The 19,321-nt window shown below is 56.9% G+C and overlaps 1 protein-coding gene across 1 annotated transcript in view; it reads left to right on the plus strand.

The window, feature by feature from the left end:
* The window catches only part of PRDM16 (PR/SET domain 16), a 238,905-nt gene that overhangs the window by 46,239 nt on the left and 173,345 nt on the right, over positions 1-19,321 (plus strand). The window contains exon 2 of the mRNA XM_058444047.1: positions 11,380-11,430. Within this exon, the coding sequence (XP_058300030.1) occupies positions 11,380-11,430 (51 nt within the window). The remainder of the gene's footprint in view (positions 1-11,379; positions 11,431-19,321) is intronic.

Below are 19,321 nucleotides of genomic sequence, written 5' to 3' on the forward strand. Positions count from 1 at the left end.
CCATCAGGAATAAAATACAACGGGAAACAATTGTACTTCTGGCCTCCTTGGCTTGCAAGTTTGTGGAACTCAGAAGTGCCAGTCCACAGATGCTTGCTTCATCAGTAAGTGGGATGCATGACAAGCGAGGACGAGAGAAAGACTGAATTTGATCAGGGAAGGGTCAAGGGGGATAGTGACACTGGCAGCTGCTTCTGCTTCCTCCATCCCCAGAAAGTGCTGCCTGCCATTTTTAAGGGAATTAAAATTCCATATTCTGCTCGGATATGGATCCACTTTCAGATCTTGAAAGCTTCCCCAAACCGTTCAATGAGTGGTCTCATAGCCAGAGAAGAGCCCAAATTTGGGGAGGTCAGATTGCCCCGCCCAGTCCTGGGTCTTGGGGCTTTCAAACACACATGTGACCCAGGTGCTGTTACCAGGAGATCTACGACCCTTCTTATTCACTTATGATTATTAAGAATCACCTTAATAAACAAGGGATCAATCAGCAGAGTCAAGTGGAAGTGCATTAATATGATTCTGTCAATTTCCAGGTCATTTCTATAACTAAAAAGGGTTGAGATAAAAGATAAATGTTTGTATAGAACCAATCATTGATCCTGTGATTTATTTTCCCTGTGGAAAGCGAAGCTCCCTGGGGAGATGCTGGTGCAGAGCCCACCGGGCTGCCCTGGAGGAGTGCCAGTGAGGGAGCCTCCAGCAGCTGCCCCCTGCCCAGGGTGGGGGTGGCGGGTGGCCAGGCAGTGCCTAGCACCTCCTGCGTCATGGGTGTCGGGGAGGGACCATCAGCATTTTCAGAAGCAGGGTGGAAAATGGCAGGCAGTGGACCTGGGAGGGTACATCTTTCAGATGTGAGTCGACACAGCCACTTCGGGGTTTGCAACGGCAGAGCTTGGTGTTGGTTTAAGTGATTGGGGGAAGGTACAGAGCACCCGCCGGAGCTGGGGTCCCCTCCTGCCACTGGCACTCACAGTGAGCAGAATCTGTCCTGGGGCGCAAAGGGCTGAGGCTGAGCATGGAACATCCCCTGCTCACAGACACTGGCCTTTGGAAGATGGAAAACCATTCCGCCGGCATCCTTCTCCCTGCCCCTGTGAGTATGGCCAGCCTGGCCTGGTCCTGTCTGCCCAGCGGGCCTGGAGTAGCCTCCTTCAGCAGCCTCCCTGTTGCCTACGTAACTTTACTAACACAGGAGAGCCGACGTTAGATTTTCCCATCACAAAATAAACTAACGATGAATGAAGAGGGCAGGGCAAGCTTTTGGAGGTGATGGATGGGTTTATGGCGTGGATCGTGGCAATGGTTTCTTGGTGCATTCTTTACGTCTCCAGGCGCATAAAGTTGTCTACATTAAATATCAACAGCTTTTTATATGCCAATCATACCGCAATAAAGTGTTTTTTTTTTAAAGGTGGGGGGAAATTCTATGAACTCGGGGAGACTGTTGAGACGGCCTCTTGCAGGTGGCAGTGGCTGCTGGAGGATGGGCACAGGGCCCTCAGCTCCCCTTCTGTTTGTCTTGGCTGAGCCTGGAGTCCTCGGCTCCTTGATGCTCCCACCAGGCTGGATGTGACTTTCGGGGCTTGTGACTGGGTTGGTCCCGGTGTCCCAGGAGTGTGTTCAGGGCTTGGGCACTTGGAACACAGGCGTGGGACTGCCATGTTGATTTCGTCTTCAGGGCTCATCCCTGACTCATCCCCCTGTTCTGGGGGCCTTCCTCTGTGGTAGCTTTGATGCTTCCCCTCCAGTAGGGTCACCAATGGAGGGGCTTCTCGAGACAGGGGCTTTCAGTGCTCAAATCCAGACAGTCCTGGCCACAGGTTGGTCCTCTTGTCCCCGGGGCGCTGACACGGAGCCTGCACAAAGGAGCTGTCCCCCGCCCCAGCAGTTCAGGTCCATCCTCAACTCCCCAGGCTGCCCCCGCCAGGCCAGTTCCAGGCCAAGCAGCCGCAAGACAGGCGGGAGCTGGACCCTGTGCCTCGAGGCCCAGCTATCTGATTTCTAGCCGCCTGCCCGAGACGCCCGGTCCAGCAAGAGGCCCTGAGCCTGTCAGGGTGGCCAGGGCAGCTTCCCTAAGCCCCATAGTCAGAGAGCCACCCCGAGCACAGGGCCCCCGCAGGCTGGATGGCCGGGCCCCGCCGTGACTGCGCCAGTCCCCACCCCCCACCCACAGGCCAGGGCCTGGCTCCCAGGGGCCCGGCCCAGGTGAACGTGACCATGTAGCAGCTCAGTAAATTCTGCAAGGGGAGCTCCCATTTTCCACTCACTGACTCACGATTTATTATTCAGTAAATGCCACGTGGGGTCTCCCTTGTGTTCCTGCTCGGAGGGGCTGTGATGGTGCCTGACACCCCGCCTTTGGCCTAAAGGGGCATCTAATCCAGGAGGGAGGACGGGCCTGCCTGTAACAACTGGGCAGCTCTGAAGTGAGCCCGGCCATCCTTTTCCAGGCTGTAGGGCTCTAATGAAAGTTGGTGGAGAAATAAAGTGTGAGTGGGTTGGGTCAAGGTCACCTGCCGTCCACCTAGAACCATCAGCTTTGACACCACCTTCCCAGCACAGGAGCTGCAGAGTGCCGAGGGCGTCCCTGGGATCGGCTCCACTAGCATCCGAGCCAGAGCCCCCTACGGAGCCCTGTCTGCAGGGCCTGGAGCCCCACGAGGCCGCCCAGCCGCTCCAGGTCTTGGCTTTCCTCTTCTAGAACCCAGGCGCTCAGAAGGAAGCTGTGAGACCAGCTCCAGGAACAAACAGCCTCTCAGGACTTTCTCCTCATTTCCAGGGCGTGCGTGTCCAGTTCCTGAGCTGGCTACGGCAGGCTCTTGGACCGGCCGCTGCTTCCCTTTCTCATACTGGAAGTGATGGCTCGTCACGAGCCATTGATTGTGAGGGCCACATGTCACCTGCTTTTATGATTTACATTCCCTTCCCCTGGGGACATCAATCTTCCGGAAGCAGAAGGAGGAAGGCGTCCACAGAGGGCCAGAAGCAATGCTGGACACCCCTGTGCTCGGGGACAGGGGCCTGCAGAGATCCTTCCCGCTCACCCTGCTGCCTGGCAGAGAAAGGGCTCTGGAGCCTGCGCCCCAGGGGCTGATAGCCTCCTGCCAGTCCCCGCACCAGGTGACCCCCGCCGCCCTCACCTTGCTCTATCAGCAGGGGCTCCCAGGTGGAGCCGAGAAACAACAGGCCCTCCCCAGCTCAGCCTGACGTGGGGGAAAGGGCACCCGTGAGTCCAGGACAGGGCATGGGTCCCTGCCATGTAGACCCCGGAAGCCTGCCCGGCTCCAGGCAATCTCAGGCTGGGTCAGATCTCCCCCGGGCCCCTCATTTGGAAAGAGCTGTCCTGCATGTGTGGGGCGGGGCTCTGAGATCTGGAGCAGCCCATCGAGCACGGCGGGGGACGGGGGGTTGTGTGGTGGAGAAGCTGCCTCTTTGGCTTGGTGGAGAATTCAAACCTGTGGCTGGAATGGCTCAAGCATTCCGGAAGCTTGGGAAGCTCTGAGTGCAGTAACCTGCACTCTCTCCTCTCTGGAAAGGGATAGCATGGCATGGGCAGTATCCAGGGAGCAGGCGTGCTTGCAGGCACCACCCTCCCCAGACAACTGCAGCCCCAGGGCAGGTGGTCAGTTATAGCTCTGCCCCCAACTCTACCTTGTGCCCCGAGGTGCTAGAGGCAGAAGGCAGAGCAAGGTCACAGCCGGGGCAGGCCAGGGGGACCCCACAGTGCCTCCTTGTCTCCCACAGCTCCTGGGGCTGGGAAGGAGGCTTGGAGAGGCCTGGCGGGGGTGGCTTCCCAGGCCAGGAGCAGCTGGAGAGAGAGACAGGGCCCCCACCCTAGGGCTCTCAGCAGCCTGAGCCCTCTGAGAGGATCCTGTGACTTCCAGGTCAAGGACCACAAATTCGCTAATGGCCTGGAGGGGCGCTTGTCTGACCACCTCATTGGCAATGAGGTGGGCAGAGGAACGTGAGTCCTCACAGGGCAGCTTGCAGGCTGGAAGGGAGTGGGGCCTCCTGGGTACTTCACCAGCAAGCTGTACCCATGGCCATTGGCCCCATGCTGGTGGATGCCTGGGTGATCTGGGCTGGGGGCCAGGACTGGTCCACACCTGTGTACCTTCAGGCTTCCCTGGGAAAAGGGACTGCCCAGCCCTGCCCTCGGTATGCACCACCTCCTCGGGGTCCACTCACCTTGATCTTGGCAGGGCCCATGTGAATCCAGGGTGAGCCCGGGTTAGCACTCCCCTGCTGTCAAATTTGGGAGGCTACTTTACCTCTCTGAGCCCCTTCCTCTTCTGCAAAGAGCAGGAAGCCATAGCCTTCCTCGTGGGCATGTTCTGGGGTTTAGATGCATTAATGTGGGCCAAGTATCCAGTGCAGAGCCTGGCCTGCTTGGCCCTTGGTCCTCCACCTCACCATGGAGGCCTCTTGTCCTGGGCAGCCTCCTTCTCTGTGTGAGGAGAGCTAGACAGGTCCTAGCAGATGGAGGAAGCTGGGGGGCACAGGCCGGATGGAGCCCGCTGCCGGGCCCCACACTGGGGTCAGCAGGAAAGGCCCACATGCGCCTCCGAGCGGACACGAGGAGGGAGACCCCTTGGGGAGATCCATGCACGCAGGAAGCCACCCTCCCTGCAAACTGTCCCTCCTCCACACCCCACGTCCCCGTCATCCGTTTCTTGCCTCCATCCGAGAGCCCCTGCCAGAGTGAAATCCCTCAGCCTGGTCCTCAAAGGGCCATGGCAGAGACCTCTGCCCCACGCAGGCTTCCCAACCCCAGGCCTCCTCCATTTGCCCCATGCTAACACCTTTGTGTATATGCTGCCTCACTCCCAGCCCCTATCACCTCCTGGGCTCCCCACCCCCACTCCGGGACCCCACCCCCAAGAGGACCGCAGCTCCCAGACTTGGAGGTCTTTCCTCTTCCTCGTGTTGATGTTGCTGTGGAAGGCAGGGTGGGTCCTACCCATTGTCTCTGCCCCAGAGCAGCGAATTCTGGACTAAATACTGTTTCCGTATTTTTTAAATGTCTCCAAGGCACCCTCTGTGGGGCAGTACAGACCAAAGGTGCTCAATACCACTTATGAAATGAGGACATGAAGGGGTGTGGAGCCTGCTGTCGGGGGCCAGGGAGAGGAGGAGCAGTGCCCATTCAATCCTCACCCCACAGGAAGGGAGATGCGCGTGGGGCCAGCCTCGCCCTGGCGGTGTGTCCAGGCCAAGGGGCAGTGCTCACAGGCGGAGCTGCCAGCGAACAGAGTGTTCTTGGAACATCAGAAACAGAGCAGGCCATGCCCAGATTTCGGGTCTTCAGGGCCTTGCTGGCCAGGCAGGGCAGGGCCGGGCAGTGGCAACCCTGCAGGTCGAGAGAAAATCACTGGGCGTGCATTGAAGTCTGCTGGCCCCAGCAGACTTCTTGTGGCCAGAGCAAAGCAGAAGGCCCCATCACACCAGGCCGGTGGAGATGCTGCCTGCCTGAAGCTCGGGTCCCATGGGATTGGGGGCCAAGATGCTGCATCCCAGCGCTGTTCCCTGCTCGGGGCCCTGGAAGCAGAGCGGCCTGGCTTCTCTCATTGGCCAAACAAAGAGGGTTTGGAAGGTAGGGCTTAGCAGCCGTTCCCTCTTGTCGCACAGCCCTGTGGGGTTCTCATGAGGAACCCCAGGCCAACCCCTGATGACAGGGCCCAACGCAGAAGGCTTGGGAAGGCCTTTGGTGGTGGGGGCGGGGGATGTGGAGGGCAGGAGTGAGGGAAGTGGTGGCTGGGAGTGTAAACAGCGGCGTAGAGACCTCTGTGCATTTCGGGATGGGCTCTCCAGAGCCCAGGGTCCTTTTCTGTGCCGTACTTGACTGTGTAAATATTTTTCTTACGAGTAAAGAGAGAGCCTCCATTCATTGGATAGATCTCACTTGAAGGAACTGAGAAGTATCTGTTTAGGCATAAAAGCTAAAAACAGTGTCCAAGGAGCTTTAAAAAAAAAATCATTTCTGTAGCTCAAACACGGCCAAGCTGATTTTTTTAATGCAAAAAATAAATAAATATTACCCTACTCCCGGTTGAGAGCGCAAGGGTTTGTGTCAACACCAGTGCAGTCTTTGCTCTGGGAGCCAGAGCCGGGGCGGCCGGTGACTAACCGCCTTTCACGGTTCTTGAGGGAGCTGCCAACGGGAAGCCACCCAGCTCCACTGGAGCCCACACGGCCGGAGGGAGCTTGGCCGTGGAGAGAGTCTTGGCCGGGGTTCAGGTGCAAGTCCCGGGTGGAAGGGCCTGGCGTGTGTCTTCTTCCTGCTGAGACATCCACCCGGAGGCTGCTGTCCCGCCGGAGCACACTCCTGGAGTCAGGAGGCCCAGATTCGAGTGCGGGTGCCTCCCTGAGCGGCTCCTCGACATCTGCCCGGTCACCTCAACTCTGCAGCCCCTGTTTCCCGTCTACACAGCAGGGGCATTGCTGGTTCCTGCTTCCCACATGTGGTTGTGAGGAGGAGGTCTGCATCTGCGGTGCCTGGGACAGGCCCCCCACACGTGGCAGGGCCCCGAAAGATGACCTGCTGCTGTTATGACTGGCTTCACCATTGCCATCACCTTGATGCAACATTTACACCAGGGAAATTGGCAGCACCCACGGCTTCCATTTGGAAAAGAAAATTAAGAATGAAATTTGTTCTTTAAAAACTCCATCTTCTCAGAAAGGGAGGATGTGTGGGTGGCCGTGGACATTCCTCTCCAAGAGTAAGATGATCCTGAGATGTGGAGGCTCAGTGTGGCCTGGTCATCAGCTTCCAGCCCTGCCAGGGGCACTGTTTAGTTGGGTGTAAACCCATGCAGCGTAAGCCGCCTACGGGCACGTGCCGGCGTGACGCAGGGAAGCTGAAAACTGCGAAACGAAAATAGACCGCCTTCAAGGCTGAAGCTGCCACGAAAGCGTGGTTCACCGCACGGAAGCTGGAAAAGCTGCAAACCCTGTCAAACCCTTTGCTCAGACTGTGTGTCCAGCAGAACCCTGAGCCTCTCGACCCCACAGCCTCCCAGCAGTGAGCAGAGTGAGGCTTGGAGCCTGGATGGGATATGGAGGTTGTAGACGGCTCCATCAGCCTTGCCATTTGTACGCCCCTGGGTGCCCTGCACAGACAACCCTGACCCCCTGACTCCACCCATAGGGGCTTCTTCAAGGAGAAGAGGCCTTGGAATCAGCTTTTAGCAGGTTCTAGACTCAGACCCACATCTTTGGGTCCAATGAAGCTACTTCAGAAATGGGCAAGAAAGAAAAGTAGGTTAGAACCAGGCACAGTGGCTCACACCTGTCATCCCAGCACTTTGGGAGGCCAAGGCAGGAGAATTGCTTGAGCCCAGGAGTTAGAAATCAGCCTGAACAACATAGTGAGACTCCGTCTCTACAAAAAATACAAAAAATTAGCCAGATATGGTGGAGCATGCCTCTAATCCTAGCTACTTGGGAGGCAGAGATGGGAGGATCACCTGAGCCCAGGAGGTCGAGGCTTCAGTGAGCTGATTGAGCCACTGCACTGTAGCCTGGGGGCAGGCAGGGAGAGAGAGAGAGAGAGAGAGAGAGAAGACAAGTAAAGAAGGGAAGGAAGGAAGGAAGGAAGGAAGGAAGGAAGGAAGGAAGGAAGGAAGGAAAGGAAAGGAAAGGAAGGCAAGGCAAGGCAAGGGAAGGGAAGGGAAAGGGAGAGAGGAAGGAAGGAGAGAGAGAGAAGAGGAGAGGAGAGGAGAAGAGAAGAGAGAGAAGAGAAGACGAGAAGAGAGAGAAGAAAGAAAAGAAAGAAAGCTTAGAGCCGAGCTGGGCATGGTGGCTCACATCTGTAATCCCAGAACTTTGGGAGGATTGCTGGAGTCCAGGAGTCCCAGCCTGGGCAACATAGTGAGACCTCATCTCTACAAAAAAGAAAACAAATTAGCCAGGGTGGTGGTGTGCCTGTTGTCCCAGCTACTCAGGAGGCTGAGTTGAGAGGATCGCTTGAGCTCAGGAGGCTGAGGCTGCAGTGAGCCATGATTGCACCACTGCACTCCAGCCTGGGTGAGACACCCTGTTTCAAAAACAAAAAAAGAAGAAGAAGAAAGAAAAGAGACGTAGGTTAGAAAGAGAAGGTTTGCTCTCAATGCCAAGAGCAAGGGGTGGGTAAACCGGAGTGTTGGGGGCCCTCATGGGCCTCAGCCTCCTCTGCACCGGGCTCCGTCTACCTCCCGCTGGTTTGGAAGCAGCTCTGTGGCTGGGGCTCACTCTGGCTTTCCTCCTTAGTTAGGTTCTCAGATACTTTAATAACAGATAATTTTGACGGGAGAGAAACCTTCTGGGATCCATTTGTGGCACCGAACAGCAAGCTGAGCCCCCCTGGGGCCGTGCCAGAACTCCAGAGCCCTAAGAATCTCTGCATACGTGGCCTCTTTGCTGACTTTTTGGAGAACAGAGGGTATTTATTTTAAGCGTCAAAAAAGAGGTTCTGACCAACCCCACTTAGCTAAATCCTGGCACTGGAACCCGTGAGAGAAGCTAAATGCCAGAGGTCAGACCTCGCTTTTTTGGCTAAAACGCTTAATCAAACACACCTAATACTTCTGCCGGGGTGCGGAGAGGTTGAGAGCGCGGCGGCCATTGCCAGCAATCGAGGAGCCAGCGGTGCATGTGCTGAGGGCCCAGCTAGCAAAATAAAGAGGGTTTTCAGCGGAGCGGCGGCTCAGGCGAGTGTGGGGGCCAAGGCTGAGGGAGCCGGGGAGCGCGTCCGGCCATTTTTCCACCCGAGGTCAGCAGCAGGTGAAGAGGCAGAGTTAATGGTGTTCATAACTGCCAAGACGGGCTGTGAGATGGGGCAGGCGGTTCCGGAACGCGGCTCAGGCCCCAGCGCTCTGCCTGCAGGAGGCCCCTTCTTTCTCTGTTGCCATCGGGTGCCGGTTTCCTCTTCGGGGGGTGCAGGGCAGCTGGGGAGGGCTCTGCATCTGTGCGGCTCTTCCATGGTTCCACACTGGGCTCCGGTGTGACCACAGTCCTTAGCAGCCCACACCTTCAGCCCGAAGGGGGCCCAGGTACCGTGCTCAGAGGATCCAGAGAGACAGCCAGGAGCCCAGCAGCTGTGGCAGCTTCCCCCACCACCACCCCGGGGCTGGCCAGGTCCCACCTCCTGATGCCACACGGTATGACTGGGCCCTCCTGGTCAGTGTGTCGCATGTGACGCCTTAAACTATTGGGGCCAGTGTTGGAGCATCCGTCTCTGCGTCCCCACCTGATGACAAGCTCCGGGAGCAGGAGTGCTGGCCAAGCCCACGCACAGACCAAGCCCACGTCAGACTCCACCAGAAAGGCAAGAAGGGCCTCCGCATGGCGTGACGGATGGGTTTATGGGGGTCCGTCCCACCTGGACACTCAGAGGGCAGGGAGACAGGGAGATCAGGCGACCAAAAGTGCAAGTGAAAATGCAGCTGGCCACAGCAGGAACAGTGCGCACCCAGCAGAGAGCAGCGTGGACAGAGGGAGGGCGGCCCCCACCTGAGAGGCCATGCATCTGAGGCCTCAGCAGACCCAGGGTGGCATCGGTGGGTGGCTGGAGGGCTCTCACACTAGGCCCCTCCAAATGTGAGGATGTGGTGTTAACGGGGGCTCTTGGGCTGACCCTGCCTGGGAGTGATCGTGGAGGTGTCACCTGCATTGGGAATGGCTTGAATGGGCCGTGGCATGCACTTTCCCACTGGGAACAGGAGGGCGCCTCCCGGAAAATGCCCAACCAGAGGCCACCAAATGCTCCCAGGCCAGTGCCAGGCCCCTGTGGGCTCTGGGTGGGTATGTGGGTTTGTGAGCAGGCACTGGCCGGGCAGGACGGGGAGGGCAGGGCCCTCTCGCTGGTGGTGTCTGCACAGGTGCCTGTGACTTGGCCACAAATGCCAGAGAGATACAAACAGCATCTCACTCCTCGACGCGCCTTACGAACCAGGCAGGACTAGGGAGGCCCTGGTGCTGGTTTCAGCCCAGCCTTTAACTGGCAACAAGATCCACAGTTTCTCTGCCCGGGGCAGCTCTCATCCGAGTCCAGGCCACCATGGGACCAGATCCTTTCACCAGACCTGGGACGGCCAAAGGGTCCTCTAGCATCCAGAGTGAGAGATGGCTCGAGCGTCATTTTCTCGTTTTATTTTTCAAGTATCAGTTTCAATCTTGGTTTCTATTCTTACGGAAACAACGTTGCGGTTTCCGTAAACTCGACCGTGCGTGGCCACTTTGGGTCCAGAAGGGAAAAATCCAATTTCTAGAGCTCATTTGTCAGTTTGCTTAGCACAGACAGCACTCTGGGAAGGGTCACTGAGACGCCGCCACTCTGGAGTGCAGCCTGGTGGCTTTTAAGAGGAGACACCCGGCGAAATGCTCTCCAGAGCCAAAGAACGTTCCGGCTGGAGCGACCTGGGAGGAAGAACGAGCCAACTGTTGGCGCACTCCGGCCTCCCTGTCTCGGCCTCTGTGCACATGTGGGTGAGGGGGCGGGAGCTCCTGTGTGGCCCACAGCCCACTGCTGGGGGTCCTCAGTGGCCACCCCGGGCACCTGGGTGACACTAGGCACAGCGGTTTTTCTGCCTTAGCTCCATTTCCTTTGAGAAGTTTCCTCCAAAAGCCATGGGGGACATCCCCCTCCCAGGGATCTGGGTGGGGGTGAAGAGCCAGTTAAAATGCTCCCACCTCTGATTTGCCAAAAAAAAAGAGGAAGCAGAGAAATGGCATGAGCTCCCTCTCCCTCCAGCACCCACCAAGCCATCCTTCCGCAGGGCCCTGGCCGACCTCTGCCCCTCACTCTGGCCACCCGCCGCTGTCTCCTGGGACCTCTGGACAGAGTCCAGCTCCCCCCGACCTCCACCTCCCGAGCTGGACTGTAAGCCCCCGGAGGGCAGGGATGGCACCTCGCTGTCCCTCACCTGTCCAGGGCCAGGCACAACACAGGCCAAGTTATGTCGAAATACACATGGTGCGATTTGCTGGTGGAACTCGGAGGAAACACAAATCGAGTCGGTTCACCATCCAGGGTGTCTGTGTGCTCTGCCCAGATGGTTCTCATAAATAATATGAATGGCTCATCTTGAGACGCCTTGACCTGGGTCCCCACCCAACCACTAAAGGGCCAGAGTGAGCTACACAGTGTGTCTCCATCCCTGGAGTGCAGTGTTTCCAGGGAGGTGAAGTCCCTGGGGGGTGCTTGGGGAGCCTCTGCTGGAAGAAGGGATACCTGTGATCAATGGAGCCCTTCATTTCCTGCTGTGGAGAAGCCGCTGGGTCCCACCCTGTGACTTTTGGGGACAGTGGATCTGCCCCCACCATTTAGAACCCAGTGTAGCTTGAGAACGACGTTTTATCAGAAACTTAACAACCCCTCTCAAAATTGTTTTGCAGCAAATACTGACCGATGCAGAAGTGTCGCCCCAGGAAGGCTGCATCAAAAAGGTAGGAGAGCTCGCCCTGCGCCGTCTCGGCTCCCCAGCGTCCTCAGAGCTCCTGGCGGGGCGACCGCCATCCCAGCTGTCCCTGAGTTAACAAGCGTGTAGTTGGAATGTTGCTGGCAGGCCCTGAGCAATGTGTTATCTGTGGACTGACGTGTGCACAGGACGGTGGCTTTTGCTGTCATTAGGAGGGATGGGGAGGTGGGGGTCATGTCGCCGTAGGGTCACAGGTACAGGGCCATCCGCCACTCTCCTAACTCCCAAGAGCGGAGGAGAGCCCTGTACCTGTGGGAAAGCTTCAGGCCACGCAGACAGGAAAATTAAATAAACGCAGGTTGTGTTTATTTAACTGTCTTTGCTGGATACTCTCATGAAAAGAATATGGGGAGAAATTGGCTGCAGATTCAACAAAGCCTTTTGCTGCACTCGTAGCTTCCAAAGAAGCATCGCTTTAAATAAGCAAAACCACGAGGCGAGAGAAAAAGGGTCCACGTGGCATTATCCACGGCTTTGCTGACTGGTGGTGGGTAACGGCTGGTGGACAGACATTAGCTCTAACAGATCCAGAGGGAGAACCATGCTCAGAGAAACACACAGGCCCTGGGGAGGCACACACACAGTGACACGTGTGCCTGGGTGTGCACACTGCAGTCCAGACGGCCGGGAGGAAGAATGGCCTGGAAAGCAGGTCCAAAACCTAGAACCCGTTCAGCAGCCAGAGCTCTGCTTCCACGGGATATGCATTGCCTGCACACACACACAGACGTCCACAGACACAGCACACTCACACATGGTGGCTGATCTCCTATTTCTTGGGGGGTTTTCTAGTAAAATTAAAGTAACAGTCTCTTGCTTGGCATCTTTGCTTTAAAGCAAGATAAAACTTAGAGAGAGTCACATTTACACATCTCCACCCAGACAGCACCGGGGGGGTGTGGGGTGCACCGTGGGGGTTGCTGGCACAGAGGAGCCAGTGCTGAGTCAGTGCCTACCGAGTGCTGTTACAATTCTGTCAGAATTACAACTGGATTCCGTGACGCAGCATATGGGTTTGAGGGGTACTGGCAGCCTTGTGGTTAGGAAGCTGAGCTGAGTGTTCAAGTCATCAATACTCCATTTTTCTCCCAAAGTCAAAGGAAAGCGCTTTGCTAGTCCCACCAAACTCCCGGTCTCTGAGCTGAGGCATTTGGGCAGAGCTGCCTATGAGGGACAGGGGACCCACCATCTGGGCAGAGCTCTCTGCAAAGCACAGGGGGACCTGACCCTTCTCTCCAGGTTCAACCCCAGAGACATTGATTTTGGAGAAAGCATGGTAATGGAGACTTTTTCTGGGCCCGCAGTGACCGCTGAAGGGCCTCTGGAAACCGGGTGAGCTGGTTCCCGTGTCCTCCCCGTCGTCGCTCGTGTGGCTGTGTCTGGCCTCCTGGGGTCCTTTTGTCCGAGGACAAGGTGTCGGCTCTCAGTCCCCGCCATCCACAGGACGCCTGAGGTCTTCCTGCACCCGCGTTTGACTGTGCCATGGAGCAAATCCCAGGGCTGGTCTTTTCCATTTTCCCTCTTTCTCCTTTCCTGCCTCTTTAAATGAATTCACATTTTCTTAAAGGACATAGAGGAGCCGGAAACAGTAAGCAGCGCTGCTGTATTTCCGAGAACTGCGGTGTTTTCACTTCCCACGAAAAGTGACCTGCAGTTAGTGCGAATCCCTCAAGTTCTCGAGGGAGCCTGAAATCACTGGGTTTTCCACCCCGATGCGTCCCTGGACCGTCTGACGTTTTCAAGACGCCCTCCTTGGCCGCGCCTCTCCTGAATGCATCGCGGAGGTGGCCTGGCAGGAGGTTAGAAGGGGATCAGTTTATGCTGGGAGGGGTTGCTTGGTCTAGGAACAGGGGTCAAGGCAGAAGGTCAAAAGGTCAAGTCTAGATTTAAAGGGCCAGGAGGAGGCAAGTCCTGGCTGCTTCTGAACCAGAACGAAATAGGACAGAAGGAGGGTGAAGTGGGCGCCGCCTTCTGTGCCTCTGGGCCACGGTGGGTTTGCCTTTTTCTCTTATATGTGGGGCCATCAGGTCTCACCCAATGTGGCCCAAGGTCATTCTTGAGAGCGGCTCCTGGGGTGGGTATGAGGTGCTGTCCAGCTAGGGGCCTACTTCCAAGTGCCTAGGGCAGCAGGCATGTCTCTGACGCAGGCCCTTGGAAAGCTGGTTGAGAGCCTTGGGTTGGGCTGAGGAGTCTCAGGTTCCGCAATCCCATGGAATCAGAGCAGACCCGATGCACGAGACCCCCACGGCACTGCCACAGCAGCAGCGAGCTCAGTGCAGGGCACCAGAGCCAGCATCGGGGGCATTGGTGGGCGGTCCTGTCCAAGCAGACCTCCTGACCCCAGCCCAGGGCTCCTCCCTGCTGCTGCCCTGCAGGCCCAGTCCGAGGGGCTGGGGGCTGCCTGGAGGAGGCGTCCTCACCCAAGTCCTCAGGCGCAGCTCTACCCGAGGGGGAGGCTGCCACACAGTACTGCCTGGGCCATCAACTCATAGTTTTCTCAGCCTCCGCAATAAACACCGTCAGCGTCTGGGGAATTCGAGTGTTTGCCAAGGCCACACTGGTGGGAGAATCAGATCCCTAACTCCAGGGCTCAGACTGGACCCGTTCAGTTACATTTCTAGGCACTCTCGGGGAGCCAGGCTGAGAGACTGAGAGACGTGAGCTAAAATTCAAAGGCAAAGGCTTCAGACTCAGGGGCCAGGAAGACCAGGACAGACAGCCCTCGAGTGGGTGTCAGTCCAGACGGAGACCCCACCCTGCAAACAGATGCGCCACTTAGAGCTATTGGTATAGGTGCGATGTGTGGATTGCTCCCATAACTGCACGCACCGCGGTGCTGTTTTCAGGATGAATTCAGTGCAATCCTTCCTTATAGGACAAGAACTCTGGTTTAGGGGTTTTGTAGTTTGGGTCACCCAAAGGCACACTTGGGAACATTAAAAACCTCATAGGGGAACATGACAGGAGCGGCTGTGTGACCTGTGGGTGGGCAACTCCTGTGTCTGGCTTCAGTTCATCCACCTCTGGGAGGATTACACTTCCTGTTCTTTATCTGCCTCAGTGAAATGTGACGAAGTTAATTAATTCAATCAGCAGCTTGGCATATGAGCTGCAGAAAAAGGTGATATTTTGTGGGGAAGCCACGGTTAGGAATTCTAAGTATCAGAGAGTGAGGTTTCTGAAGGGGCTGGATGCAGGATGACTCCGCTCAGAATTTACAGGCGAAGGCGGCCGGGCCCGGGGGTGTATGGAGGCCTGGGATTCGAACCCAGGACTCTGGCGCGGGGCGGAGCTCCTGTGGGAGCTACAGAGGTGCCTCCCGTTAGCCCCGCCCCCACCCCAGGAGGGCGGAGCCACCGCCAGGCGCAGGGGACGGTCCTCCTCCACCCCTCCTGCGCCCCTTCAGCTTCGCCCTGGCCTCCCGCGTCCCCTCTGTCTCACACCCCGGCCTCTGCGCCTTCGTTCACTCCGCAGCCCGTGCGCCCGCGCAGCCCAGAGCTTTGGCGCTGGCCCGCGCTCGCCCTGGTGCGCTCGCTCTGGTGCCCTCTGCTTGCCCTCGCCGTCCGTGCGCCCGCGTTACCAGCGATTCCCAAAAAGTCACACTGGCTGTGGGTCGGGCTGCGTCGCGCCTTTCCTGGCCGCGGTGCGGGGACCTCTGGGACCGCTCCCTCCGGCAGACTCTCTGTTTAGTCTCTGTTTACTTAGAGGGAAAGCCCGGGGGCTCCTGGAGAGCAAACATCTGCGGGAGATAATCTAGCGAGTTGTCCATCCATCACTCGGGGCGCGCGGCTCCCTGGAGAGCCCGCCGGAGCCGGTAATAAAAAGGCCGGGCGAAGAGGCTTTGGGGACGAATCAAGAGCCGTGTTAAGGGCTCGCTGAAAATGGATGGAAGACATTATTAAGGCTCAATGGCCATCTTATCAAAATCCAATAGGATAGACATTTGGCAAAAGGCTTAAATTCATTCTTTGACTTTCTGGAGGGCTTGAATTTATCCGTTAACAAGAGTGTAGTCCACCCGGGAGATGCTATCAGCTGAAAGAATTTTGATTCAATCTCTGGCGATACGAAAGGGGAAACATGGCCCAGCAGCCTTTCCCTTTGTCCACTTTATCGTGTTTTCCTTCCCCCTCTTGAAAAGGAAGGAGGTGTTAATACAGAACGAGAAAACACAAACAAAAGAAAGTGACCTTTTCTCTTATTTTTATTTTCTCTCCCCCTCTGCTTCTCTATCCCCCTCTTCCCCAAAATAAATACATCGTGAATTCACATGGGAAGGCTAGGCCTGGGGACCTGAAAAAAAAAAAACCCTTCAGAAGCTTCGGAAAAAACGCATCCACCCCAGCCAGCCCCCAGGGTGAGGGGCGGGAGTGCAGAGGCTTAGAGGAGGGTCAAAAATAAATCGAGCTAATAAAGTCATTCCGCCGGAAGAGGGGCAGGTGATGGGTCCATAAATCTCTCCCGGTTATTATTATTACGTACAAAATGCTACAGGTCATAAAAGTCATCTGATAGCCCAGCCTTGCATTGTCCAAACAGGGTGATTGATTGATAATGATGATAATTTGTGAAATGATTATTTGGATGTTAGAACCATGGCCTGTCCCACTGGGCTGTTGTGCAGGCGTTTTCTATAGCCCGGCCCAGGCAAAATGCCTCTGGTAATGAGGAGTCCAGAGGTTTCCTGGGTCCCTCCCGTGGGGACTGGGGGCTAATGAAGGATGGCTCCTGAGCCCAGGAAGATGGGAGCGAGACAGACAGGCAACTGCTAAGTGTCTTTTGTGCAGCAGTTACTGGAGGAGGCCACACACCCTGAGGTCTAAATGCAGCTGGGAACCTCACTGGGACTCCAGGCAGTTTGTGAGCAGGATATACCGAGTTCCTGGCCATGCCAGGCTTTTAGCCCAGCACAGCACCACGCAGCCAGAGACTGCTGTTCGGTGTCCAGTCCTGTGGCTTACTGTGTTCTGTTTGTATTGTTTTCCTCCTAAAGGAGGCTGGAGGACTGGGGAGGAAGGGAGTAGGGGGTAGGGGTAAGGAGGGGAGGGGATGTGGTTGGAGAGATGGAGGGACCCTCAAACACAGAGCTGCAGAAGGAGGCGCTGCTATGCATGCATCAGGCTCAGCTGGTGTGTATGGGAACTAGAAGGCTCTCTGGCATGTACTGGATCTAGAAGGCTTTCTGCGGCCTCCCTAAGCTTGGTTTTGCTGAGGCCTGTGCCAGCGAGGTGAGTGAGGTTTGGACTGCCTTTTCCCCTGTCCCCTACCAGCCGGCCAGCAACACAGATCCCGCCGGAGTGCTGTCACTAAACTGCAGTTTACCTACCCATGCGCTTTATTACCAAAAAAGAAAAAAAAAAAATACACGCCAAAGTCCCTAACCCTAAGAATCCTGCTATCCAAATTATTAATTTGCATGTGGGATCAGTTATGTCTTTATGAAATCCAAGTGTGTTTAGCTGCCCCGGAGACAGCCCCGAGTTGATTTTGATAATCTCAGCCTGAATAGACTTGCTTCGTCGCAGTAAGCCGTGGACAAAAGGCTGGACAGTGGCTGAAAGCCCTTTGACGACATGTCTCTCTTTCCATTGTCCCGGGGTTGCTGATAAAAGAACCGGGAGTCCATTAATTCAGTGAATGAACATATAGTAAAGTCAGTCCCCTCTTGAGAACAATAATGTTGAGGTCAGCTGCGGTTGCCATGGAAACTAAGTATTCCTAAGAAGTTTGCATCCTTGATTTTGCTGAATCAAAGGCTGCAGGCAGAGAGGTGTAAGGCGGCCCAGGCAGCAGAAAGTCGGAAAGTACCGCCTGCGCCATCCCCTTCCCAAGGCAGTGCTGGGCCGTGGCCCTGGGGACCCTCAGCCGCCCCTGGGGATCAGCCCAGGTGCCTGGCTTCCGCTTCCTCCGTCTTCTCTCCCCCCTCCCCCTGCCTTGCTCCCAGGATCCCGTTTTCACAACTGTTGTGGCTTGTCTGGGGAGGCCTCATTGCTCTTGAGGCTCCAGTCCGCAGGACAGAAATCAGGCCCGAGGGAGGGGCCGCAGCCACAGCTCCCGTGGCCTCCAAGGTGGCAGCCAGCCCTGCATGGACTCTGACCTCTCGCCACCTCACCACACCTGAACTTGCCCCCTGGGGTAGGGCGGTCCCGCAGGGGCCCCTTCACAGGCTGATAAGGGTGATTAATGGCCCGTTAGCGTGGCCCAAGGTGAGTTACGGGGCAGCTCCAGGCTGGGTGACAACTTTATCAATGTAACCTTTTTGCCGCCGCCCCCCCCCCCCACCGCCATTCTAAATTGAGTTGATTCCACTTACCCCACCCCCACCTCAACCGAAGGATCCCTTAAATCAGCTGAAACCATCAGATTTGGCTGGGAGAGGTGCAGCTAATTACCGTCCTATGCAGTGGTTTATTACCTGCTGTGCTGGTGCCGTGGTCTCTGCCACCCTGCGTGTCTGAGGTGGCTTCCTTTCTGCTCTGCAAGGCCCCAGGGCCTGAGGGTGCAGGGGGCTCAGGGCACCCTGGGGAGAGGCATTGTTCACACACATCCAGCCCAAGTCCAAGAGTGCACGGGGGGACATGAGAGTTTAACTTGTCCTTTTTCTGTCAGTGAAAGAAGAGCCTGGGCTTCTTTCTGACCCTGAAGCGTCCCTGGGAAGCATCTGAAAGGCCTGCTAGGGTACAGCCTGGGGTAAAGGCCCCGCAGAAGTGGGGTTGGAGTGGACGGAGCCTGGAAGGCAGGGCAGGGGGGCTGTGTCCCCCATCTCGGGGTCCCTGGCTCAGCATGAGAACAGGTGGCCCTGGGGACCCTGCTGTCATCAGGAATGACTTCTATTGTGCTGAGGCTTTAGGCTGAAACTTAAATTCCAGTAGCAGACAAAACATCACAAATTTTAGAAGGACACACGGAGACACTGCCTTAACCCCAAGCTAAACAGAGGGGTCTTCTTACTTTGGAGACCCAGAGGAGCCGGACCAAGCCAGGGCCCCTTCCCCACCCACCCCTGCCCTTTGGACCTGGTTCTGCCTGGGACAGCGCGGCCCTCAGCCTTGAGCTCCAGGCCTGGCCGTTTGGTTTCCTCCTTTGCAGTGGGAGATAATGAGTCTCATGTGCCGCGTGGTTCAGGGGTGAGGTGGGGTGAGGGCTCAGCAGTCAGGCACAGCTCTGGGCACCTGGGGTGAGGTGGGGTGAGGTGGGGTGACAGCGGAGCAGTCAGGCACAGCTCTGCCCACCCGGCGTCTGAGAACCCACGTCCAGGGTTTGGCTGCTTTTTACTGGGTGTGGGAATGAGGGGACCAGTCAGGGTGGTGGGAACCCAGCGACCAGGGTAGGGGGCCCCTGGGCAGACACCTGCCTCTGAAGTGGTATCATGGCACCTGCAGGGGTCAGGGTGCACAGGTGCTTCCCTGGAACCAGCACCCCTTCTCCACAACTGAACTGACGCCGCAGGGTGCCCAGGGCAGCCCCTCTGTTGTGGCCACCCAAGCAGCTCCCGCAGCAGGGTGCAAGGGGAGGCCCTACAGGTGGGATGCCTCTCGCCAGCACAAGGGGAGGCCCTGCAGGCAGGACACCTCTCACCGGCACCAGGGGAGGCCCTGCAGGCGGGACACCTCTCACCAGCACAAGGGGAGGTCCTGCAGGTGGGACACCTCTCGCTGGTGCAAGGGGAGGCCCTGCAGGTGGGACACCTCTCACCGGCACAAGGGGAGGCCCTGCAGGCGGGACACCTCTCACCGGTGCAAGGGGAAGACCCTGCAGGCGGGGACGTCTCTTGCAGGCGCCTGGTTCTGAAGCAGGATTTATTGGCTATATTACCAGCTTTATAGGAGCCAGATGGTGGCGTCAATAAACCCCGTCCA

The sequence above is a fragment of the Hylobates moloch genome, unplaced genomic scaffold (assembly GCF_009828535.3).
Source record: "Hylobates moloch isolate HMO894 unplaced genomic scaffold, HMol_V3 SCAFFOLD_9, whole genome shotgun sequence".
NCBI lineage: Eukaryota > Metazoa > Chordata > Mammalia > Primates > Hylobatidae > Hylobates > Hylobates moloch.